General features: G+C 42.4%; 1 protein-coding gene across 2 annotated transcripts; it reads left to right on the top strand.

Annotated features, from left to right (window-relative positions):
- Positions 1-24,889, top strand: LOC113023979 (myosin-9-like). 2 transcript variants are annotated; one of them, XM_026170498.1, is made up of 43 exons: positions 1-224; positions 3,913-4,103; positions 4,200-4,340; positions 4,453-4,609; positions 4,781-4,808; positions 6,103-6,196; positions 6,610-6,630; positions 7,861-7,953; positions 9,039-9,102; positions 9,503-9,601; positions 9,922-10,065; positions 10,668-10,763; positions 10,885-10,961; positions 11,043-11,237; positions 11,900-12,073; positions 12,293-12,466; positions 13,207-13,321; positions 13,480-13,670; positions 13,860-13,981; positions 14,787-14,856; positions 14,976-15,136; positions 15,279-15,387; positions 15,742-15,873; positions 16,031-16,237; positions 16,334-16,471; positions 16,603-16,726; positions 16,814-16,985; positions 17,088-17,300; positions 17,527-17,671; positions 17,764-17,970; positions 18,118-18,222; positions 18,485-18,637; positions 18,757-19,005; positions 19,323-19,535; positions 19,636-19,848; positions 20,160-20,321; positions 20,524-20,652; positions 20,919-21,007; positions 21,205-21,328; positions 22,566-22,774; positions 22,855-22,963; positions 23,081-23,253; positions 24,034-24,889. In XM_026170498.1, exons 2-43 carry the CDS (start codon positions 3,918-3,920, stop codon positions 24,137-24,139), a joined length of 5,883 nt encoding a protein of 1,960 aa, XP_026026283.1. In that variant the 5' UTR covers positions 1-224; positions 3,913-3,917; the 3' UTR covers positions 24,140-24,889. The 2 variants fall into 2 exon arrangements, with proteins under 2 accessions (XP_026026283.1, XP_026026284.1); XM_026170499.1 differs by lacking the exon at positions 6,610-6,630.
- Positions 24,890-24,992: the final 103 nt, after the last annotated feature.

The following is a 24,992-nucleotide window of genomic DNA, read 5'->3' as shown; positions in this document are numbered from 1 at the left end:
CATCCTCGCTGATCCACGCCTGAGCAGCAGGAGCGCTTGACGGAGCGGACAGCCGGCTGAAGACGCGACGAAGAGGAGCGGAGAGGTGGTGTTCTTGTGGCCCCTCCTGAGCAGCTGCTTGTTTTGTGAAGGTGTCGAGAAGGAGGTGGTGGAGGAGGACTGCTGCAAACACGAACGCAGGAAGGCGACTCATCACACCTGCAGTGCCTGTAGCTGAAAATCAGGTGTGTCACCTCGTTTCCTGCAGGTAGAGAGATAGAAATGCTGTAGCGAAGACTTCAAAGTAAGAAATTAAGAGATAAGATATGTAATGGCTCACACCTGGGCAGGTTCTCTCGTCAGGTGAAGCGCGTGCTCCATTATCGTCTCATTGACTGCGGAATTATTTCTACAACAATTTAAAGTGACTTTTTTGTATTTGTTGGCTGAGACGCGAGCTTGCAGACGTGTTTGTGTTCTCACACCTGTGAAACCAACAATCAGAGAGCTTTACTTCGACGGGCTTTAAACCTTCACAATAATTCAGAACTTTAGCCTCAAACAGCTGAATAAACTTCATGTGGGTTAAGTTTTATTTTGGTGGCCTGTATGAACTGAGTGGAAGGCTGCATGAAGTGATGACGATGACAATATGGCACAAACAAAATTTGAAGTAATTTGAGGTACCGAGAGCTCATGTTTGCCTTTTTTACAGAGTTTAATGCAGTTTTTGTCATTGTTGCACAAGATCAGTTGTTTGACTTCCTTCATGTAACAAACTGCACACACCCAGCTGCTATGTCTGTCTGCAGGGCACAAAATTGGAGAGCAGACACCAAAGAGGACAAAGAGCAGTGCAGCAGCACATGAATTTTTATTTTTTTTTAATTGTATGAAGGGCATATCTTGCAAAAACCGGTTGCTGATCATAATCAATTCTTCCTCTTTTGTAATTAAACTTCACTGTGACCACAAAATCAGCCAAGGTCCTGCAGAAAAAAACGCCATCTCACCCTCAGTGTCAGTCAGCTCTCTGCCTGTTACACAAAGTGAAATGCAAAACATCTTCGGCTTAAAGTTGACTTTTCTGTTTTAACCTGTTTTTCACTCGTCCATCTACATCTTCCAGCCACGATCGTCTCACATATCAAACATCTTGTGACTGCAGTCACATTTTAAACAATTCTCAACAACATCTCCTCCTCAGTCTGTCACCCCACCGGCCTCGTATCACCAGCCAGGCTTCAGACGACAGGACTCGTGTTCTGTGTTAGGTAAGAGCCACAGAAGCCCGGATAAAGCCGGGATTGACTTGCGGCCAAGAACAAAAGAGAGCAGGCGAGTGGAGGAGATGCTGAAAACGTGATGAAGAACACTAGAGGTGGATTAAACGGGCCCTTGCAGACAATAGGAGAGCATGTGCTGTGTTTGAGGGTGGATCTGTTTCCAGATGTGGTCAAGCTTCATCCCGACCTCAGCGGAGGTTCACCAGGACACGGCTTACGATAGCTAATGTTTGGATTTTAATTATAAAAGGAACAGAGAATACTGAAGTAGCTCATTTTGTTATTTTGTTCCACCGTGTCAAAATGTGCAAAGGCACTGTGTGCAACTTCCTGAGGAAGTTGGCCTGTTGGTGGCTTCATCAAAAAAGCCGCATGCATGTGAATCTAAAAAGTTTAGAATAAAAGACTTTAGCCGTCATAGCTTAGCTTCACGCACACGACGCTCTGCAGGATTTCAGTCCTGAATTAAAGCAGAGGAAATGTCAGTGTGTTCCTCTTCCTCCCCCACTTATCTTCAAGACTTTGAGCACATAATGAACTTAGGAGAGACACAGATGACACCTTGTCCACTGATCCCTTTTATCCCTCAGTCTAAGCGCACTCGCACACTCTATCTGTGCCTTTATCTCTGCACAAAAACAAACACACACACACCGCTCTGCTGTTTTTTTGCATCATCCACCCTCTGATCCAAGAGACGTCGGCTCCTCTGAATGAGTCTCAGCATCGAGGGTGTGCAGGCTGCGCTCATGATGAACGCTCTTACAGCCCAACTTATCATTTCAGGATCATTCAATAAAACCGACCTGCATTTATATCCTTAATCGGTGAAGGATGGTGTTGATGTGTGGAAAACTTTATCTTCTACCTACAGTATCTACACTGAGTCTGATGTTTTGAGTTCTTTCCCGACCTCTCTGCTTGGAGTTCAGTCATTTCTGGCCTGCGTGATGCAGCTGAAACATTGGTTTTCTAATGTTTGATTTTTCTAATATGACTTCAGGAAGGGGAAATGTTCCACTAGCTTAAGTCATCTAAAGGCTTTGAACATCAGGGGTGAGAACTGGTTCCAAATAGTTTGATCTATGAGAAGCTTATCATCTCCTTTTATCAGTGCTGGTTTGTCTCTTTTGTGCAACAAAGTGGAGTTGTTGCACGCTTCAGTCACAGACGTGCCTTTTTCTTGACAGAAAATGAAACGGTTGTTTAGTGGGCATGACTCAAAGCTCTAAGCTGTAAGTAAAAGATTATATGTTCATCTGAACAAACTCTTTTAATGGGGGGGGGAAACTGGCTGTCAATAACTTTAATTTGCATTCACCATGTGCAAATTTTCTTGGCAAGGTCACATCCAGTTGATTATTTATTTAGGTTTTTAATGTCTTTCAGGGCATTTCTTTTTCTTTCTGCAGCCCCGAGTACTTCTCCAGGGTGTGGCTGGGGAATAATCACATTTCTCCACCTGTCCAGACTTGCTCTGACATTCCTTTCTACCACTCTGAGTGCAAAAGCGTCCGTCCACAGACCTCCGTCAGGCTTTTTACATATAGGCTCTACACAGAGCAGCATAGCTGCACATTTATCACCTGTGCTGGAACAGAGGGTCACGGATGATGAGCAGGAGTCGGGAATTTGTGGAATTCTGTGTAATGAGTTGGTGAGGAAGGAATGCGGGCCTGATGGGGAACAAAAGATGGACAGGTAGAAAAATAAAAGCAGTCGTAGAACAGAGCACAGCTGAAAAGAGATTAATCATTTTGTCTGACTGCGATGAGCCTCAGGTCAATAATGTGATCCTGACATTAGTATCTGGGTTGATTGGCTGTCCCAGCTCTGGTTTAAAGTTAAAGGTGGTTGCAGGAAAAGAGGCTACATGGTCATAATGACACTGCGGGGAACAGCTGCAGAGCAGATGTCCAAACCTGTGGTGCAGTTCTCATCATCTTCAAAAAGAACACAAACGCACACACATAAGATGAGGTAGCACAGTCCTCAGTATTGGTGGTCTGATCTGAATCATTAATCTGAATATTTTTATTTACTCAGAGTTATCTCATTTGTGTCTTTAATTCAGTTACAACACAAAAGAGACAACAGGAAGGATGACGTGCAACAAAGCTGCCACTGTGAACACACTGCGTTCAGTGTCGTAAGCCTGCCTTTATGTAGAAATCTTTCAATGAATCAAACGTGCACAGTCACTTCGATGGTCTTAAATCTTGCACAACAATAAATGGAGTTTTTTGTACAGGCTGTGTAGATGACTTGGACTCATGAGTCATCTGCATTTTAAATTGTATTTTTGCCTCGACTGTGGTTTTGAGGTTGGTAAACTCTGCAGAGTCTCTGGGAGCTTGTGATTCGAGACTCAAGAGTTTGTTCGCTGTACCTGCAAGAAATTCTGTCAAAATAATCCAGCGCATCATATCTCTAGCCCTTAATCTCACAGAAACGGCTGCTGTAAAGTAATGTGCGTACCCCTCTGTAAGGAGGTATTTTTAATTCTCACAGAAAGTTATTTTTTTAATTTATTTTTTTGCCCCAATAATTTCAGTGCTCTTGTCTGTAAAATGTGAAAGATCAGACTGTCACAGTGTTTTGATATTTGTTAAAATCCTCTTGTTCTGTTTGTTTTGTTTTTTAAAAGCTACCATGACGGATGCAGACAAGTTCCTGTATGGGGACCGCAGTGCGCTGACCGACCCTCTGGCTCAGGCCGACTGGGCCACCAAGAAGCTGGTGTGGGTCCCCAGTGAGAAGATGGGTTTTGAGGCCGGCTCCATCAAAGAGGAGAAGGGAGACGAGTGCATGGTGGAGCTGACGGACTCTGGCAAGAAGGTGAAACTGAAGAATCAACAAGCCTGTGTTGCAGTGTGTACTTTTTACTGTCCCAGCCTTGTTCAGCAAGCCTGACTCTGCTTCTGTTAATCTCAGGTGAAATTCAACAAGGATGACATTCAGAAGATGAACCCACCCAAATTCAACAAGGTGGAGGACATGGCGGAGCTCACCTGCCTGAACGAGGCCTCTGTGCTGCACAACCTCAAGGAGAGATACTACTCCGGGCTCATCTATGTGAGTGGGCAGGGATCTGTTTTTGTTGCATTTTAATGTCGCCGATCTTCCTGAAATCGATGTTGCTGCTGCTCCTCGTCGACTGATTGGTCTCGTGTTGTCTCTCGCGCAGACGTACTCCGGCCTTTTCTGCGTTGTGATCAACCCGTACAAACACCTGCCCATCTACAGCGAGGAGATCGTGAACATGTACAAGGGCAAGAAGAGGCACGAGATGCCCCCTCACATCTACGCCATCACAGACACGGCCTACAGGAGCATGATGCAGGGTAAGGCAGCTGTAAAATTAGTTTTAAACGCGTCCATACTCCATCAGGTCAATGATGTACCGTACAAAGATGTAATTAGAAATTTATTGGCATGCTTAAGGAAAAAATGTTTAAAATGTCACACACTTCACCTTAGTTTCTGATCTGGAGTCTCATCTTTCTCTTTTACAGATCGTGAAGATCAGTCCATCCTCTGCACGCAAGTCTTTCTCTTTTTTTTGTTCATTTTTTTATGTTTTTGCAAAAACAAATTACAATCATTGCATCATTCCCCCCCCCCCCCCCCCCTTTGTTTGCGCTACTTTTTTTTTCTTTTTCTTTTTTTTCTTCCTTGTAGCGGAAAGTTTGACATCATGCATTATATCCAGTGCCTAATATTTAGTCTAGGAGTTTCATTTTCAGAGCAAAACTTTAAGCTTTTTTTTTTTTCTTTTTTTTTTTTAAATTTGATGTCTCAGTTTTTAGAAGTGTGTCCTCCTTCATGCTAACACTGTAGTAAAGCTTAAGGAGGTCTTCCATTAGACACTTGACTAAATTATTTGATTGTTCTAGACTCCAAAGGCCATAAAAACACTGTCATTACCTCAGTTGATGGTGCACCTGTCAAGACTTCGTGAAATAAAACAAAGCACATGACACACAGAAGCAGAGCGTGGAAAAGTCCACCCCACAGTCACTGGGGTTTGTGGGCATTAGTTTATTCACAGCTGTCTTAAAGTCTGAAGCAAACACCACCACACCGGGTTTGGTATCTGTATGAGGTGTGTAGTGGTATGTCATGTTGGAGTCTTCATCAATGTGATGCTGACAAGACAAAGAACACTGCATGTTCAGATGTAACTTTGCAACAGATGTTATTTTCTCCTGGCAGACCTTCCAAACAGCCGTATTTGTTCAGTCTTTTTCTAACTATACTGTTGTGAACTTTAATATTTCAAGTGGTGCGCGGTCTGACTTTGGAGTGGCTCTCCTGGGAAGATTGTCAGTTTTGAATGCTTTGTTTGGAAATGACCGTATAACCCCACGCTGACAGGCAGCAGCATCTGATTCTCTAAAATCGCTGCTGATGTCTTTCCTCGTCGTCACCACAATGACTCGCATCTGAATGCGTCAGACCTGCAAACCCTCGAAACTTCTGCTTTTACAGAGGCGCTCAACACTCGCTGATGATCGGTCAATAAAGTGCATTTAAATAGCGGCACCTGGCTGCTACTTACAATCTTAATTCCTGTACAAGCAGCAAAGGTGTGCTTTAGTTTTTCACACACTGCTTCTGCATTTTGGCTTAGTTTTTATTAAATAAATGTCTTATGCCTTGAGGTTATGCTGATATAAATCCATAGACTTCCATCATATATCACTTTAACCTCAAACTGCATCAGTATTTACTTAAATTTCTGCAAATTGATATTTTTCTGTCTTGTTGTTGCTTTTACGTCAGTTATCAGTTCTAAATTAATCATAATGCATGTGTGTAAATCTCTCTGCTGCAGTGGGGAGTCAGGAGCAGGAAAAACAGAAAACACCAAGAAAGTCATTCAGTATCTTGCTCATGTCGCCTCATCCTTCAAGTCCAAAAAAGACCAGGTTAGTAAATCATCGTCGCTTCCTTTTGCACAAACGTTGAATTACCTGGTCCTCCCTCCCCTCTTCTGACATCAAGTATCAGTAGATTTCCTTGTTAGTCCATCTGTTTAACGTGATTTACTCGAGGAAGCTGTGTGCGACCGCATTCCTATTTCAGGCCTCGACGTGCCCGCCTCACCTCTGCGGCGGCTCCAGCTGAAGCAGAACGCAGATGTGTTTGTGCACGTGTGTGTTCATGTACTACTCATGTTAAATGTAGGTTATTCAGCAGGACCGGACACGAGCTGCTTAATTAATCATTTCTTGAGTCACCAGGTGACAGCAGGTTTCCTCTGCAGTCATGTAATACTTGCACTGAAGATGGCATCAAATATGTTCAACTTTCTTTTCTTTTTTTTCTACTTTTTCTCCAGGGCTCTGCTGTGTTGTCACATGTGAGTTCATTTATGACCTCCATAAATGTCCACTTAAGTTTTCTCTACTAACCAATTTTGTTTTCTTCACATTGAAGAAAATGCATTCAAGATTACACAAAACTAACCATTATAATGGCTTCAAAGGAGCAGCTTGGGGAAATGTGCTTTCTGGCTGAGGAAAGACCATTTGTATCTTCATTAAGATCAAGCAGTTAGCTTTGGAAAAAGACTTAAAGCATGTGGAAACTGCAAACCCACAAAACATGTTATTTCATCTTAGTTTCAGCTGTATGACAACACAATTTTACCAAGCAGGAATGCACAAAACTTCCCATTTAAAAACAGCACTTTCCATATTTTGTATTTATAGTTGGCTGTGTACAGGGTGTAAAATGATAAGATTAAGATTAGTAACTTCCAATCGAGGCCACTCTGATGGTTTCAACTGAATATTATTTTACAAATTTGAGTTTTATTGATTATTTTTAATTAACCAGATGTTTATGATCAACAACTCAGCAATTTGTTCCAAAAACTTATAGCAAATTTTAAAAAACCGAATCCACAAAGGCCAATAACTTTTTCTTTTCGCTCCTTCCAGTGCTGCACTTTCTCACTGATTCTCGTTATATTTGGGTTCAGTTTTTGCCTAATGATAAAGACGGCTACACTGCAAAAATAAAAATTTCATTCACATTAAAGAATCTGTTGTGGTTTGAGGAAATAAAGGGAAACGAGACAAACATTTCCCACTCCACCCAGCAGCAGTTTTTTTTTTTTTTTTTTTTTTTTTTTTTTTTTTTTAAAACTCTCTCTCTGTTTGCTCAGTTGCTGCGATTTGTCATTGTTGTGTGACTGTATACAGATTGTTGGAATCTACCTGCATTTCCTTTTGGGGTTTTTGACTAACCTGCATGTGTGCTGCCTGTGATCCCTTGTTTGTGCATGCATGGACAGAAAATCTTACAGGGATTTTGTGCTTGAGCGGGCTTGCTGTGCAGTGGGAATGTGTGCTGGAATGTGCAGGAGTGTGTGTAATAATGCCTTTTCCTGAGGGTGTTGTTTTAATTGTGCAGACACAATTGTTTATAATAAAGTAAATAAGTTGCTGCACACTTGTTTTCCACTCGCTAGCCACAGAGCTGCAGGAAAAGTGGTCTAAACTTGCGCTTGCTTAACCAGCGTCCATCTGAGTGTCACATTAAACCACTAAATCCAACTGTGTTGTGGCTCCGACTTCTCTGTCAGGGGGAACTGGAGAAGCAGCTGCTGCAAGCAAACCCGATCCTGGAGGCCTTTGGCAACGCAAAGACTGTAAAGAATGACAACTCCTCAAGATTTGTAAGAGCTGCTCTTTTTCTATTTTCTTTAAATTTTCAAAACAAGCTTTGAAAAGGGTTCAAACAGCAAAAGCTACCAACTTTTTCTGCCTAGCATGTGTGACGCAACAACACTTGACACTTAGGATGAATGCAAAAGTGCTTGAAATGAAGGCATCCGGACTTCTGTCTGTAGTTCTTAAAGATGTTTCTCCTCTGATCCAGGAGGTCTTTTCAGTTTTTAAAAACTGATGGAGAGTCACAGATAATTAACGCAAGTTAGATACCAAGTCCTGAGAGTTGCCGATCCACCCACCCTGTAAACATTCAAGTCATTAAGGGTCACATGAGCCAAGGTGTGAGTGGGGAAGAGATTTCAAGACTCCGTTGTAGATCTGAGAGCTGCTGTTCAGTGATGCTCATTCACAGTGGACCTAGATGGCCTCATTCACTCCTTTGAAACAGTGTAATGTGTGAACGTCGTTCATTTCAAGCACTTAAACTACTGCAACCCGGATGACCGGGAAATCAGTAGACACAACCAGGGTTTTTAAATCTTTTCAGTCATAAACTCAGGACACATTTTGGGAGAATCACATTGACATTTAAGAGTCACGTTTTGTTTTTTTGTTTTTTTGTTTTTTTTAAATGTGGTGCACATCAGGTTTTTTTTTTTGTTTTGTTTTTTTAAAGTTTTATTGTCACATGTGCAGTAAAGACACTTATTTCTGTCCGATAAAATTATTCCCTCCAAAACATCAAATCCCCAAATAAACATGCATAACCAAAACAAATAATTAAAAAAAACCCTCCAATAGTGTAGTTTTCTTTTTGTTTTGTTTTTTGTAGTTGTATTTCTTAAATAGTACTTACAATAGAAATATCAACTTTGAAAGAATCTGAGCTACAAAAGGTTATCTACATGTTTATACAACTACCAGGAAATGGTCCACCTTGGATCTCACACTGGTGAAAGATGCTGCCTGAGTAGAAGTTCCTGCTGTTTGGTCCAAATGTGTTGATTATTTTCAGACAAAGTCTATAAAAGTTTGGTGAAAATTGACTTAATGTCTTTTTGTGGTGGATTTATAAAAAAATCTTTTTCAGGGAAAATTCATCAGGATCAACTTTGATGTCAATGGTTACATCGTTGGAGCCAACATTGAAACTTGTATCCTTTTAAAACTTGATTTCTTCTGGCCTAATCTGAAAAAAAGAGCTAATGTTCCCGTGAACTCTTACACCTCTTTCCCAGGGGCGGCATTGACGGTGAGCCAAGCGGGGCACTGGCCACCCTCACAAATGTAAAAATTCTGGAGGCGTTTCTGCTCTTTGCCAAACCTTGCACCTGTTAAGTTCTGATTTATGCATCATTAAAAGTAGTCTGGACATTTGGCCTTCCTGTAAGAAAAGGACTGAAGTTCAGATAAAGTGATGAATAAAATCTGAGGGCTTCAAAGGTGCCAAACAGATTAAATTAATCACTTTACCATGAACTGTTTTTTTTTCTTATAGATGACGCTGTGCTGCTGCTCTTCCTTTTGATGTTTTGTCCTTGATTGAATTGTCAGATCTTTTGGAGAAGTCTCGAGCTGTGAGACAAGCTAAAGACGAGAGGGGCTTCCACATCTTCTACTACATGCTGACGGGAGCCGGGGAGAAGCTGCGCTGTGAGCACTGAAACCCTTTTCTCTGAATGTAATGAGAGGCTGCACAGAGCCAAGTCACTGTGCCAGCCCTGCCAGCTGCATGTGCTTTAAATTTTTAATCACTGCAATCTATGAAGAACTCATAGTAATGCATCAGAAATGGCCGACTTGGGCCGCGATGATGGAGCTTCACTTTTTCTTCACTCCGTCGTTACAGCCACTGCGACTGCAGAGCTCTGTTTGCGGTTGAGCCAATGCAAGGCCCAAATCTTCAGCTTTACAGAAATAAAATGAAGAGTACTTGGTGAATAAATCTGTCTCTCCTTCTCGTTATTATCCAGCGGAGTTGTGTTTGGAGGATTACAGCAAGTACCGTTTCCTGTCCAACGGACATGTGACCATTCCTGGACAGCAGGACAAAGACCTGTACGCCGAAACCATGGAGGCCTTTAACATCATGAGCATCCCAGATGAAGAAATAACTGGTACTTATAATTTTGTTTATTTTAACTATCGGTTAGTCTGCAAGTTAATTTTGTGACTAATTGATTTTAATAATGCTTTTTAAGGTTTTCCACACACGTCTTACCTGGTGGTGGTGTTGTGGGTTTTTTTTGTTTTGTTTCTCAAGTCTCACATTTTTAGGCATTTATTTTAAATTCCAAAGAAATGCTATTTTATGTTTAAATAAGATGGGTGACAAGTTCAAGAAAAGACTTTAATGCATGTGATTTGGTGTGACATCACCATGATGCTGTTGCACAAACTTGGGAAAGGCTAGAAAAGCTTTGGGAAGTTGGGTTAAGTCGTGTATAGAGTAGACATACTACTTATACAACTCAAGGTTAATTTTAGTCTGAACAACCTTACACCGTGGACTCCTACACCATTCAGTTGTTGCGGGCTGGGTCGACCTGATGTGTCTCGGGAGGTGGACGTCAGGTTATGTGTAAGGTTACAGCGCAGGGTTTAAAAATTGCGTTCTAGTTATGCCTTTGATTTCCCAGATAAGTCCGAATATCTTTTGGGTGTTTTTAATTTGCGAGGTGACCAGACATGCTGACATTGACTTTTGTTTCTTGGTCAGGCCTGTTGAAGCTGGTGTCTGCCGTGCTGCAGTTGGGGAACATGACTTTCAAAAAGGAGCGCAACTCTGACCAGGCCTCCTTGCCCGATGACACCGGTACACGCATTTACACACACCATCATCGTCTTGTCCTCTATGCGTGCCTTCAGCTGCATGCCATTTCATTCACGCATCAACCTTTGCATGCTCCAATATGATACCCATGTTTCACCCCCAGCTGCTCAGAAAGTGTGCCACCTACTCGGCATCAATGTGACCGACTTCACACGAGCCATCTTGTCTCCAAGAATCAAGGTCTGAAAATCTGTGATTGTTGTCGTGTCATGTAATTTTAGGAACACATTTCATCCACATGTGTCCTGTTCCTTTCTCCAGGTTGGTAGGGACTATGTGCAGAAGGCCCAGACTCAGGAGCAGGCCGAGTTTGCAGTCGAGGCTCTGGCCAAAGCCTCCTACGAGAGGATGTTCCGCTGGCTGGTCATGAGAATCAATAAGGCCTTGGATAAGACCAAGAGGCAGGGAGCCTCTTTCATTGGTATCTTGGATATCGCTGGATTTGAGATCTTTGAGGTACATTTAGACTTAAATATTGTCTGTTTGATTTTGCATCCTGCAGAGAGAGGAGAGGGAAAGTTCAATCAAAATAATACAAGCACATGAGTTTAAATACCAGGGATCCACCAGCCGAAACAAGGGACAATCAACTTCTGTAACATGATAGCAGTGAGAGTGAAAGGGAAGGTTTACAAGTTGAAGATGCTCAGATTTTCATCGGGGGTGAGCAGAACAGTCAAGATTACAAATGAGTTCGTCAGAGAGGGAGAGCCCAGGCTGAGTGGTTTGGACACAGAGATGAGGGATGGTGAATATACTGGACAAAAGGATGTTAAAGATGGAGCAGCCAGGTAGGAGAAAAGGAGGAGGACCACACAAAAGCTTCATGGATGTAGGGAGGGACATGCAGAGGGTTGGGAGTAGGAGAGGATCTGCAGTGGTGAGCCTTAAAGGGAGCAGCCGAAAGATTTAACTTGTGTATATACTTCTATACTACACCAGGTTTAGCAATTCAAACTGTGTAACCTCATGATTTTTCAGCATAAATATTATAAATGTAAATTATTTAAAAAATAATCAGTTTATTTCTACAAGGGAAAAATGTTTTATTTTCCATTTACTGAAACGACTCTGTCCTTTGTGGGGTTTTTTTCTTTTTTTCCTTTTTCCCCCTGCAGCTGAACTCGTTTGAGCAGCTCTGCATCAACTACACCAACGAGAAGCTGCAGCAGCTCTTCAACCACACCATGTTCATCCTGGAGCAGGAGGAGTACCAGAGGGAGGGCATCGAGTGGAGCTTCATAGACTTCGGCCTCGACCTGCAGCCCTGCATCGACCTCATTGAAAAACCTGTATGTTAGCTTATAGTTGTCATTCCTCCTCCGGCAGTAACTGTCTTAACCTGGAGCGACGCCTCTGATTAATTACGTGTGTTCTGCAGAAATTTCCGCTTACGTTCTTCACAGCAAACAGTTGTGCAATAATTGTGGCATGGAAACCAAACTTCATGATTAAGTGGATTCCTCTGAGGTGTTTGTGTGTTTGTGTGTGTGTGTGTGTGTGTGTTACAGGCCAGTCCTCCTGGTATCCTGGCCCTGCTGGATGAAGAGTGCTGGTTCCCCAAAGCCACTGACAAGTCGTTTGTGGAGAAGGTGTCTCAGGAGCAGGGCTCACACCCCAAGTTCCAGAAACCCAAAAAACTCAAGGATGATGCAGATTTCTGCATCATTCACTATGCTGGAAAGGTCAGATGTGAAATCATTTTAATTTAGTCTTAATTAGTATTAATTTTAATAAATAAATGATACACAACAACATTTTTAGTAGTAGTAACTGAAATCTTATAAATTCTGTTCCTCAACCTGTAAATAAGCCTTGAAATCACTGTTGCTGTATTATCTCACAAGTATACAAACTACTTTGGGAGTGATGTATTATAAGTTTACTTTGTCCATGTATTTCCGGCTCCTTACTACTTTGCTATTCTTAAATGATGAGTGTAATTTTCAGATACTCTAACGCTGTATTTGAGTCAGATGACGGTCACTTTGATGTTTCTTCCAGTTTTTGAAAGGGAGTTTTTCCTTCCCACCGTCGCCGAGTGTTTTCTCGTAGATCATCTGATTATTTGGCTTTTTTTTTTTTTTTTTTCCTGTTGCAACACAAAGCACCTTTAGGCAACTGTAACTTGGGGATTTATAAATAAAACGGAAAAATATTAAGGTCACAACTTGAGTAATGTACTTTCTACGTGCCACTAGATGGCAGCAAAATGACAGCCCACACAGCATTCATCCATCAGTGTATTTTCTGAACCGCTTATCCAGTTCAGGGTCGTGGAATACAAAAACACGTTTACCAGGTGCATGATTTATTCATTGCAGCAAAGCATCAGGTTCTATATAAAATGGGGCATTTGAAGCACAAACTTAAAAATAAGGCCGAGGTTGCTGATCATCCTGTGTTTTACATCCGTCTCCTGCAGGTGGACTACAAGGCAAACGCATGGCTGATGAAGAACATGGATCCTCTGAATGAGTGTGTGGCCACTTTGCTCAACCAGTCTACAGACAAGTTTACCTCTGACTTGTGGAGAGATGGTAGGTCATGTGACTGACTTTATCTGTGTATCCAAGAGGCCCAGTTCTTTGAGTGTGAGGCATAAAAATTTAGATTCACTAGTGTCAGCACCATTAAGAGCCAAGTCACACAATGATCAACACAGCTGAACTCAGTTGTGCTCTGTGCATCTTAACAGTGGATCGTATCGTCGGCCTGGATAAGGTGGCAGGAATGTCGGACTCTGCGCAGGGTGCGTTCAAAACTCGAAAGGGTATGTTCCGCACCGTGGGTCAGCTTTACAAGGAGCAGCTGACTAACCTCATGACCACCCTTAGAAACACCAACCCCAATTTTGTCCGCTGCATCATCCCGAACCACGAGAAGAAGGTACTGAATAAACAAACTGATGCCACACTCGATGAATTTCACAGCACTGCAGGTGCAGATAGACTGTTGCATCAGTCACGTGTCGTGATTAAAACTGATCATGTTTATCTGAACCGTGAAACTGACAGCATTTCTAGGATTAATAGACGGAACACATGAATCCATCTTTTCAATCGTTTCTTCCTCCAGGCTGGGAAACTGGAAGCTCACCTGGTTCTGGACCAGCTCAGGTGTAACGGAGTCTTGGAGGGGATTCGGATCTGCAGACAGGGCTTCCCCAACCGCATCGTCTTCCAGGAGTTCAGACAGAGGTAGGTTTTTTTTACAAAAAAAAAACCCAAAACAGCAGATTGTGGGTTTTTTTTGTTGTTGTTGTGGTTGGTTTTTTTTTTTTTTGTCATCTTTTTTTAAAAAAATTTTTTTTATACATTTATATAAGAGGTTTAGGCTCATTTTTTCCCACTGCTAAATAAACTCTCCCATGAGGGCATTTCATACAAGAATGATGGGCTGTTATTTAAATTGTATTCATTCTTTAAATGCTGTAAATGTTGATATCCTAATTAAACCACCTCAGTGTCTAAGTAGAACAACAGCAGTCCGAATGCTAAATAATCTCCAAATTATTTTCTCATTAACTTGAGGCAACAACTTGATTTTTATTTATTTAATGTGCAATTGGGGAAAATATCTCCCCTTTAGGAAATGGTTATATTAATTTATCTTGCAGTGCAAAAACTAAAAATGTAAACTAGAGCAAACCACACATCTGGTCAAATCTACATACAAATCCTTATTCTTAGTTTTCTTGCAAATAAACAAACTGAACCAGTCTCACAACATACGTAGGTCACAAACTTGAAAATAAATGATCTACATTCGATTTTAATCAGAAGTGTTCAGGATGTCCCATTTAGTTCTGCACACTCAACACGTCAAGTACACAACACTTTGTTGTGTACACTTTATTTTGGGGGGGGGTTTCCAAACAGGAAAGGACAGAAAAAACAGCCTATTTGTTCCATTACATGGATTTGATTTTACAGATTAGTTTTGACCCTGAAAGTGTCAGCCTTTTTATCTGCTAATTGATTTAATGCTGATCTTCTCTCCCAGGTATGAAATCCTCACTCCTACCGCTATTCCAAAGGGATTTATGGACGGCAAGCAAGCCTGTGTGCTCATGGTAAGAACAACACAATCAATAGATCAGCTGTAGAAGCTTTCAATTTATCATAAGAGCAAGAGGACTCATCACAAGTCTTGTTTTGTTTCACTGAAACACTTCCCTGTTCTGCTTGTCAGATCAAAGCCCTGGAGCTCGACTCAAACCTGTTCCGCATCGGTCAGAGCAAAGTGTTCTTCAGGGCTGGAGTCCTGGCCCACCTGGAGGAGGAGAGGGACATAAAGATCACTGATGTGATCATCAGCTTCCAGGCCTGGTGCAGAGGATATGTGGCCCGCAAGTATGAGACATCAGCTATTTTATTTTATTTCAGCTAGCACCTTTGCACATGGGCAACATTGGATTGGAGCATGCTGTGATTTCTTACTCAGTTCTCATAATCTGGTCTGCAGGGTAATCTTTATTTGTTATTCTAATTATAGAGCGTTCACCAAGAGGCAGCAGCAGCTGACAGCCATGAGGGTTATCCAGCGAAACTGTGCCGCCTATCTCAAACTCAGGAACTGGCAGTGGTGGAGACTTTTCACCAAGGTAACAGACGAATATTGGGTTTTGTTTTTTTGTTTGTGTTTTTGTTTTTTTTCATGGGTGGGGTTAGAGATATGACTTGGGACAAACGTAAGCAGTGATTAAGTAAGCGGACCAGATTGATTGGTTTCAAGGCCACTCCTTGTGTGACAAATGACATTAATTATTTTAGAAAACTTAAAGTTTAATTAAATTAATTAGTTTTAAGAGTTTACCTGAACTTGCCAAACTGTCTCCAATCAGGTTTTGTTATTTTAGTGTTGGTATGTTCACTCTTTTTGCTTTCAGTTTCTCTTGAGTGCCATTTAACCACTTTTTTTTTTTTTTTTTTTTTTTTCCCCTTCTCCCCTCCTCCAGGTGAAGCCTCTGCTGCAGGTGAGTCGGCAGGAGGAGGAGATGCTGGCCAAGGAAGAGGAGCTGATTAAGGTGAAGGAGAAACAAGAGAAGGCTGAGGAGCTGATCAAAGAATATGAGGCCAAGCAGCAACAGGTAAGAATCACATATTAACCTTTTTGATCAGTTAAATTTTCTCTTGTGTGAATGTGGCAAAGTTTAAACTGAGAACATAAAAAAAATTCATAACACACATGTCACAATGAGAAGTCTTCTGAAGCTTGGAGATTTAACCTTTGTTCTCCTCTGGTAGCTGAATGCAGAGAAATCGGCTCTTCAAGAGCAGCTTCAGGCTGAGACGGACCTCTGTGCCGAGGCTGAGGAGGTGCGATCCCGTCTGACCATCAAGAAGCAGGAGCTGGAGGAAATCCTCCACGACATGGAGTCTCGCCTGGAGGAAGAGGAGGAGAGGGTCGTTCAGATGCAAAATGAGAGAAAAAAGATGCAGCAGAACATCACGGTCTGTAACATCCTGGCGACGGGCTTTAAGAGAAATCAAAATGTTCTTTTGGAAAGGTTATTAATATCATTTATTTGTATTTATTGGTTCATACAGGAGCTTGAACAGCAGCTGGATGAGGAGGAAGCAGCCAGGCAGAAGCTCCAGATGGAGAAAGTGACTACAGATGCCAAGCTGAAGAAACTCGAGGAGGGCATGATGGTGCTGGATGACCAGAACAACAAGCTTAACAAGGTGTTGTACATCATGCTAACATCCCCATACTGATGATTTCACAATACAAAGAATATTTCTTTAACCCTGAAATATTCCAGCAGAATAACAACAATTTAAATGTTCATATGTTTTATACATTTTTACCTCAGGAGAAAAAACTGCTGGAGGAGAGGGTTTCCGAGTTCACCACAAACCTTGCTGAGGAGGAAGAGAAGTCCAAAAGCTTGCAGAAACTCAAGAATAAACATGAAGCCATGATCACAGATTTGGAGGGCAAGTGTTTATCATTGAGGTTGTTTTTGAATCTACTGTGAGTCGATTGCAGTTTTTCCTACTTTATTTTTTTTCTTCTTAATGCAGAACGTCTGAGAAAAGAGGAGAAGGTGCGCCAGGAGTTGGAGAAGAACCGACGTAAACTTGAGGGAGACTCGACTGAGCTCCATGACCAGATTGCAGACCTGCAGGCCCAGATTGCTGAACTCAGAGCTCAGCTGGCCAAAAAAGAGGAGGAACTCCTGGCTGCACTTGCTAGGTTAGTCCAATACTTACTTCATTTAGGGTAGGGTTACCCTAACCCTAACTAACAAAAGGAAGACTGGCTTTGTTTTATTAACTCTTTCTGCCTAACCGCCAGGATTGAGGAAGAATCTGCAGCCAAGAACACGGCCCAGAAGAAGATAAGAGAGCTTGAGGCCCAGATCTCAGAGCTCCAGGAGGACCTGGAGATGGAGAGGCAGGCACGGTCCAAGTCTGAGAAACAACGGCGAGACCTCGGAGAGGAGCTGGAGGCACTCAAGACTGAGCTGGAGGACACTTTGGATACCACTGCAGCACAGCAGGAGCTGAGGTGACAGTCAGGCTTGCATAGATGTGACCCAACAATTTATTGGAAAATGAGATGACCGATTCCTTTCAAGTTCTGGACCTTAAGTCTGTTTATGTTTACTTGAACAATACAAGTCTGTATGTTAGGAGATTCAAGACTAAGATAGCCCTTCATCAGTTACTGAATGTAAACGAACTGTTTGAGATTTGTGCTCCTGGTCATTTATTTCCTCCTCCTGTCCATGCAGGAGCAAGCGTGAAAGTGAGGTTGCCCAGCTGAAGAAGACACTCGAGGATGAGGCCAAGGCTCATGAGCAGCAGATGGCCGATATGAGGCAAAAACACAGTCAGGCATTCGATGAGCTCAACGAACAGCTGGAGCAGGCCAAAAAGGTTATTTAAAAACTGGTCAGAAGATGGAGGTGTCAGCAGTCATCTTAAAAAAAAAAATAAAAAAATAAAAATGATGTATGTTGCTCCTGCAGAACAAAGCATCAGTGGAGAAAACAAAGCATGCCCTGGAGAGCGAGTTGAATGAGCTGCAGATCGAGCTGAAGACTCTGACTCAAGGTAAGGGGGACTCGGAAAACCGTCGCAAGAAGGCCGAAACCCAGGTTCAAGAACTGCAGGTCAAACATGGAGAAAGTGAGCGCCAGCGGAAGGAGCTCGCCGACAAGATAACAAAGATGCAGGTATGACTAGTCATCTGGCAGGGGTGATTTAAGGGGTAGAAGGTTGATTTAACTGCTTGTACAGGGGGAGGATGTAGCTGCAAGTGAATTGTTATTTAATGGACTTCTTTTTTTTTTTTTTTTTTTTCCTCCTTTCATCATATCTAGTCAGAGTTGGACAATGCAAACAGCCTTTTGAGTGCAGCAGAGGGCAAGAACATCAAATCCAGCAAGGACCTTTCTTCAGTGGAGTCTCAGCTGCAGGATGCACAGGTGAAAATGCCAAAATTCATTATTACTTCTAATGAAAAGGGTTTATTTTTTTTAGTTTATATGCTATAAAACTTGGCTACACATATTATATTCAAGGACAGAAAATGCAGAAATAATAATTTCATGTTACTTTTTTGTATAAAGAAAAAGATTTTTAATAAAAGTAATTCAGGGTGGACATCACTGGTCAAAGTCCTGAGCAAACCAGTAATAAGTTATTGTACTTTTTGGATTATATTGTTCTATTTCCTTCACTGAACAGGAGCTGCTTCAAGAGGAGACTCGTCAGAAGCTCTCCCTCTCCACACGCCTGAGGCAGCTGGAGGAGGAGCAGAACAGCCTGCGGGAGATGCTGGAGGAGGGGGAGGAAAACAAGAAGAACGTGGAGAAGCAGGTTTCCACTCTGCAGACCCAGGTCGGTCCACAATGCAATACAACACAGCAGCCAATAGAGATCTTCTCCTCTGCTGTAACCTTGATTCAGTTACCACAGATCAAGAACGTCTACAAATGTTTCTTTTTCCCCCGCCTCAGTTGGCGGACATGAAGAAGAAGCTGGAACACGAGGCCTCGTCGTTCGAGGGGGCCGAGGAGAACCGCAAGAAAATCCAGCGGGAGTTGGAGAGCATGACACTGCAGCTGGAGGAAAAGACGGCAGCATATGACAAACTGGACAAGACAAAAACCCGTTTACAGCAGGAGCTGGATGACCTCATGGTGGACCAGGACCATCTGAGGCAGATCGTGTCCAACCTGGAGAAAAAGCAGAAAAAGTTTGATCAGGTATCAAAGGGCCATAAGAGCAGACTGTTTCCTACTGTCCTAGTGAGATGTGATTAGTGGTTATATTTCTTTCTTTAATATGCATATAAAGTCAGATTGTTGTTGTGTATGAAGGATTGTTTGCTCAACACAGTAACGGAGAAAGTAAAGAACCGAGACGTTGACAAAAAGTCATGTACCTCTCACACATAATCGATTTTAAAATATTACGGGTGTGGTAGAGTAACCTGATTTCTCAGCCACTTGAGTTGAAGAAGAAAGTGGATCTTTTGCTTCACAAATGAAGCATTTTATTTCTGCTGTTCTTCTCCTGTTAGATGCTGGCAGAGGAAAAAAGTATTTCTACTCGGTACGCTGAGGAACGCGACAAGGCTGAGGCTGAAGCCAGAGAGAAGGAGACACGAGCACTGAATCTGGCTCGTGAGCTGGAGACCATGACGACCCTGAAGGACGAGTTGGACCGAACCAACAAACAGTTCAAAGCTGAGATGGAAGACTTGGTCTCGTCCAAAGACGACGTCGGCAAGAATGTAAGACTGTGCCGGCGTCCTTTACTTGTCCCAGCAGAAGTTGGTCATGAGCAACACTTTACTCAAAATCTGTTTATCAATGCAAACTGCTCACCTTCAGGTTCATGACCTGGAGAAATCCAAGCGTGCCATGGAGCAGCAGCTGGAGGAGATGAAAATCCAGCTGGAGGAGCTCGAGGATGAGCTGCAGCTCACAGAAGATGCCAAGCTACGTCTGGAGGTCAACCTGCAGGCCATGAAGACCCAGTTTGAGCGAGACCTGCAGGCCAGAGACGAGCAGGGAGAAGAGAGGAGGAAGCAGCTTGTTAAACAGGTTCCACAGAGAATTTACAAACATATTATGGCAAGCAGAGGAATCTTTACAAGAAAGCACCACACAGGGATTGAGCTCGCTGTTTGACCCCCAAGCTGGTAGGGGGAGCTCCTTATTAAACACTTGCTTGTGCTACACAAAACAGCTTAACCGAACTCACTTATGGTACTGCATCTAAACAGCAGCACATGTCCCAAGGCATGATGGGAGAACTCTCTTAGCTCCCCCAACACGTCACAAAATAATTACTTTCCAGATATATAATATTTGGCTGTGCCATGATTTCTTTCTTACCCGTTTTAACGTCGAAGGTGCGAGAGATGGAGGTTGAGCTGGAGGATGAGCGCAGGCAGCGCGCTCTAGCCCTCTCATCTAAGAAGAAACTGGAGACGGACCTGGCCGACCTCGAAGCCCAGATCGATGCTGCCAACAAGGGACGCGATGACGCCCTCAAACAGCTGAAAAAACTCCAGGTAAAATATGCAAGCATGCATCCATAAACACAACACAGAATGTAATACAGAGACTTGTCACTCTAAAATTAGACTATTATACACTTACAGATGCCATAAAACCAATTACCACCCATTGTCATAGTTTTTAATTTTTTGTAAAATGAGCTGACAGCCTGTATTTAAAGGTTCACCTTAAATACATTTCATGTCCACACTCCAGGCCCAAATGAAAGATATAATGAGAGAGCTGGATGAGCTTCGTTTGTCCAGAGATGAAGCTGTCAATGAAGCCAAAGAGAGTGAGAAGAAGCTCAAGACCTTGGAGGCGTCTATGCTGCACTCCCAGGAGGTATGGAGATGAAATGGCGATTAGAGTGATGTAACTGTGTGAGAAAATTAGCCAACATAACTGATATTTAAGAGCTAGACGCTTCTTGCAAAGCTTCCTCAGTGATGACTTTATGTATCCCAGTCTGCTTTTCTGGAGTCAGAACTCTAGAATGGGTCTTCATTTAATGCAAATGATGACTCTGAGAACATTTTCAATGTGTTGCAATCTTACTGTTTACATGTAACTCTGTAGTATGTTTCACTTGTGCCTAATATTTCCTCCAGGAACTGTCCGCTGCAGAAAAACTCAAGAGACAGGCTCAGACCGAGAGGGATGAGCTCCAGGATGAGCTGAACGGCAACAACACCAAGATGTATGAATGAAATACTGGCGTGTGTGTGTGTGTGTGTGTGTGTGTGTGTGTGTGTGATCACGAATGGTAAAATTAAATATGGAAACTCAGATTTCAGGAACAACTTTGAATCTTACTTATGCCTGCACAGGCTACACGTTTCTCTCGGGACACTATCACATTAAGCGTCACCTTCTCTCTTCCTCATTTGTTTGCAGTTCTCAGCTGACTGATGAGAAGCGAAGGCTGGAGGCTCGTATAGCCGAGCTCGAAGGGGAACTCGAGGAGGAACAGCTCAACACTGAAATGGTCAATGATCGCCTGAGGAGAAGCACACAGCAGGTAGACACCTGTTGATTGTTAACATCTTATTTTATAAGTAGGGCAAATATTTAATGTTAAGTGTTTCTATTGGTCATCAGTTATCACAGAAATAAAGTGAACACTTTAGTTGAGTAGGTTTAAGAATACATAAAACCGGTTTAAAAAAAAAAAGGGGGGGGGGTTGCCTTTCATGAGTCTGCCACAATATCAATCATCAGAATACTTTATTAATCCCGAAGAAAATTATGTGGGTTACAGTTGCTCCAAGATGGTAACAGTGACAGACTAAACTATTTAAACAATTCAATATGTTAAGAACAGCACTAATATATACAAATCACTTAATTATAAACATCAAGAATTTACAGAGGTGATTATAAATAAATATCAAGAATATTAGAGGCAGAATGTATGACATTTGACTCTAACCTGTGAACTTTGTCATTTGCTACTTTACTGTAGAGTGTGTGCCAAAAGGGTGTAACTATTGCAGTGTGTTAGATGGAGGAGTCTTACAGGGAGATGGCTACAGGCAGGAATGATTTCCTGTGTCGTTCAGTGGGGCTTTTTGTAATCTCAGTCTCTCGCTGAACGTGCTCCTGTGATTAGCCAGCGCGTCATAGAGTGGGTGGGAGGTATTCAGCATTGTCTTATCTTGGACAACATCCGCCTCTCAGACACCACCCCGAGGGAGTCCAGCTCCATCCCTATAATATTACTGGCCTTTTTGGTCACTTTATTGAGTCTGTTGGCATCTGTGACCCTCAACCTGCTCCCCCAGCATGCAACAGCATTGACCACAGCTGACTCGTAAAAAATCCGGAGCATTTCCAACAGATGTTGAAGGACCTCAGCCGCCCCAAAAAATAAAGATGCTGGCCTTTCCTGTAAAGTGCAGTGGTGTTTTTAACCCAGTCCAGTTTATTGTCTATGTATACTCAAAGGTATTTTTAGTTCTCCACAATGTCCACAGACTGAGACCCAACATGAACAGTTTATGAAAGACTCCACAACATTCACGAAACTCCAGCGTTTATCTCAACATTTTAAAACCTGCCTAACCTGGTTGGTAATTTTGCAGTTGTTGTGAAAAGTTGGTTGTTATGCAAGTTTATTCATCTGTAAAGTGTTTAGAAAAACTGAGTTTGAATTGTTGAATTGCATCTAACTTTAACTATGAAGGCACTGGATTGGTTACAGAATATGGCATGTGGTTATCAGCAGTACGGTAACTCTCCTGTGTGTCTGACACAAGGTCGATCAGCTGACCTCAGACGTGAGCACAGAGCGCAGCAACTCCCAGCAGCTGGAGGGCGCTCGCTCACAGCTGGATCGCCAGAACAAGGAGCTGAAACTGAAGCTGCAGGAGCTTGAAGGAACCATCAAGTCCAAGTACAAGTTCACCATCACCAGCCTAGAGGCCAAGATTGCCCAGTTGGAAGAACAGCTCGACACAGAGTCAAAGTGAGGGGCGATGAAATGGACAGTTTGTTTTATATACTGCATTGGCTTTCCTACTGCAACATATCTCTCGTTTACTGCAGGGAGCGTCAGCAGGCCTCCAGGCTGACGAGACGCACAGAGAAGAAGCTGAAAGAGGTGCTGGTACAGATTGAAGACGAGAGGCGCAACATGGATCAGTACAAAGATCAGGTTAACCCAATCACGCTTTACTTGTAATTTCAAAGTTATTCAAGGACTAAGACATCCTGATATTTAAGCCTGATTCCTTGCTAATGTGCTTGTTCCCACACTGACTGTTCTCCGCAGGCTGAAAAGGCAAATAGCCGAATGCGTCAGCTGAAACGTCAGCTAGAGGAATCGGAGGAGGAGTTGACAAGAGCCAATGCCTACCGCAGGAAGCTGCAGAGGGAGCTGGATGATGCAACTGAGTCAGCAGACTCGATGAACCGTGAGGTCTCCTCTCTGAAGAGCAAGCTTAGGTAGTGGCATTTGTCGGGGAACTCATGTTTTTTGTTTTGTTTTGTTTTTTTACATGAAAATTCTTTTGTTTCCAAAAAGGAAATTTGTTTTATATTCCATTTTGCCGACAGTACAGACATTATAATGACCACGTGCATTCAAAGCACAAAATCTACATTGATTGTAGGCATGGCTGCTGCACTAACTCGATGTCCACCATCCTGTAGGCTGCTATTAAGAACCTTGAAACTTTAAACTTGCAATATGCAGAGTGTCAGAACAAGTCCAGGATATGAGATGTGTAAAACAAAATTCTCCTGGACTGTTTAAAACAAATGGTTAGTAATGACAGTGTGTTCGGGTTAACAGCTGAGCAGCGCTCGCCCCATTGAGGCGACATTTGACGACCTTGCTGAACACTTAATGATGAGTTTTGACACCTCAGTATAGATTAGTAAAAAGGCCCATTAGAATAGTTTCCTAGGTTTTACAAGGGTAGCTGAATAGGCAGAGACCACCCTCACTAACTTCTGATGCAAACCCAGTTGTGTTCTGCAAGTCCTGAAATATGACACAGACCGCTCAGTTCTTTAAGGGGTAAAGAATTAAAAGCCGTCAAAAGCAGCTGAATTTACAGAATGTCATTTAAAGGAAGCCTGCTACGTTATGCATTATGGGAAAGTGTACAATTGAGGATTTTCTTAAAGCTTGAGGCAATCAGGACTAAAGTACAAAGTGAAGGATGCCCAAAATCCAAAAGTGCTACACTTGTGTTTTAATGGTTTTTCCTTTTTCTTAAGGCGTGGAGACGTGTCTCACACTCTGCGACATAACCTGAATCGTATTGGGGACAGCGACGATGATAGCGGACTCCCGAGTGAATCATCTGAACGTGCAGCTGAGTGAAAAGCAGGACGAGAAGCCAGGAGGGAAATTCGGACCACAAAAATAATGCATATAAATGTAACCTTGCATCCCCCTCCCTCCCCTCATCCTGCTTTAAGTGTAATGCATTTCTATTTGGCCAAATCTTACTCATGTCAGCAAATGTTTTCTATGAAAGCTTTACATAAACTTTCTTAGTATATTTTTCTACTTAACGTGTATGTCATGACACATATCACTGTTTAAACAAACCTTCCAGTTTATCTGAGATGGAGGTTGATGTGTTGATTTAAATGGGGGGGGGGAGAAAAAAACGTTGTCACTTTGTGCTAGTTTTGGACACTCTGGGAGTTTTTGTGCTTCACACTGTGCTGGTGTCAGTATAACGTTGGTACTGTATGCCCTTCCTCACTCTGTTAATACCTCAGCCAGATTGCACAATCCCAACTCAAACACGACTGAAATGTTCAGATCTTTAAGTGGAATGCAGTAATATAGGTGGTTAGCCCCCACGCACTGGCTTTATACTTTACTGGTGTTGGGTCATCATGTATTGGATCTGTCTCCTGTTTTGTGCTATGCTTTGCAGCTGAAATGGTTTCTATTGGCACATTAGTTTCTACCTGCTGAACTTGCCCTATTTTAGGTAAATACCTGCCACTGTATTAATCAAGAAATTACAGGACACCGATGCCAATATTGTAAGGCTGTTCTACATTTTATAAAATGCCTTAAATGAAATAAATGGAGAATAAATGCATCTGAATCTTGTGTCTTGTGAGATTATTCACTTTGAGCTGTAGTTGATTCAGAGTTGGCCTTTGGGCTGCTTTCTGTAATCATGTGTCCACTTTATAATGACTGAAAGGTTCTG

The sequence above is a fragment of the Astatotilapia calliptera genome, chromosome 6, assembly GCF_900246225.1.
Source record: "Astatotilapia calliptera chromosome 6, fAstCal1.2, whole genome shotgun sequence".
Classification (NCBI taxonomy): domain Eukaryota; kingdom Metazoa; phylum Chordata; class Actinopteri; order Cichliformes; family Cichlidae; genus Astatotilapia; species Astatotilapia calliptera.
Note: the sequence above shows the minus strand (reverse complement) of the source record. Positions and strands in the feature narration are given on the sequence as shown.

What these genes read in the sequence shown, in the direction of transcription:
- LOC113023979 (XM_026170498.1), top strand. Translation starts at nt 3,918, where the DNA reads ATGACGGATGCAGACAAGTTCCTGTATGGGGACCGCAGTGCGCTGACC. An exon ending in AGCCGGGGAGAAGCTGCGCT is followed by an intron (nt 9,602 to 9,921) that starts GTGAGCACTGAA and finishes GTTATTATCCAG; the next exon opens with CGGAGTTGTGTTTGGAGGAT. An exon ending in TCGACCTCATTGAAAAACCT is followed by an intron (nt 12,074 to 12,292) that starts GTATGTTAGCTT and finishes TGTGTGTTACAG; the next exon opens with GCCAGTCCTCCTGGTATCCT.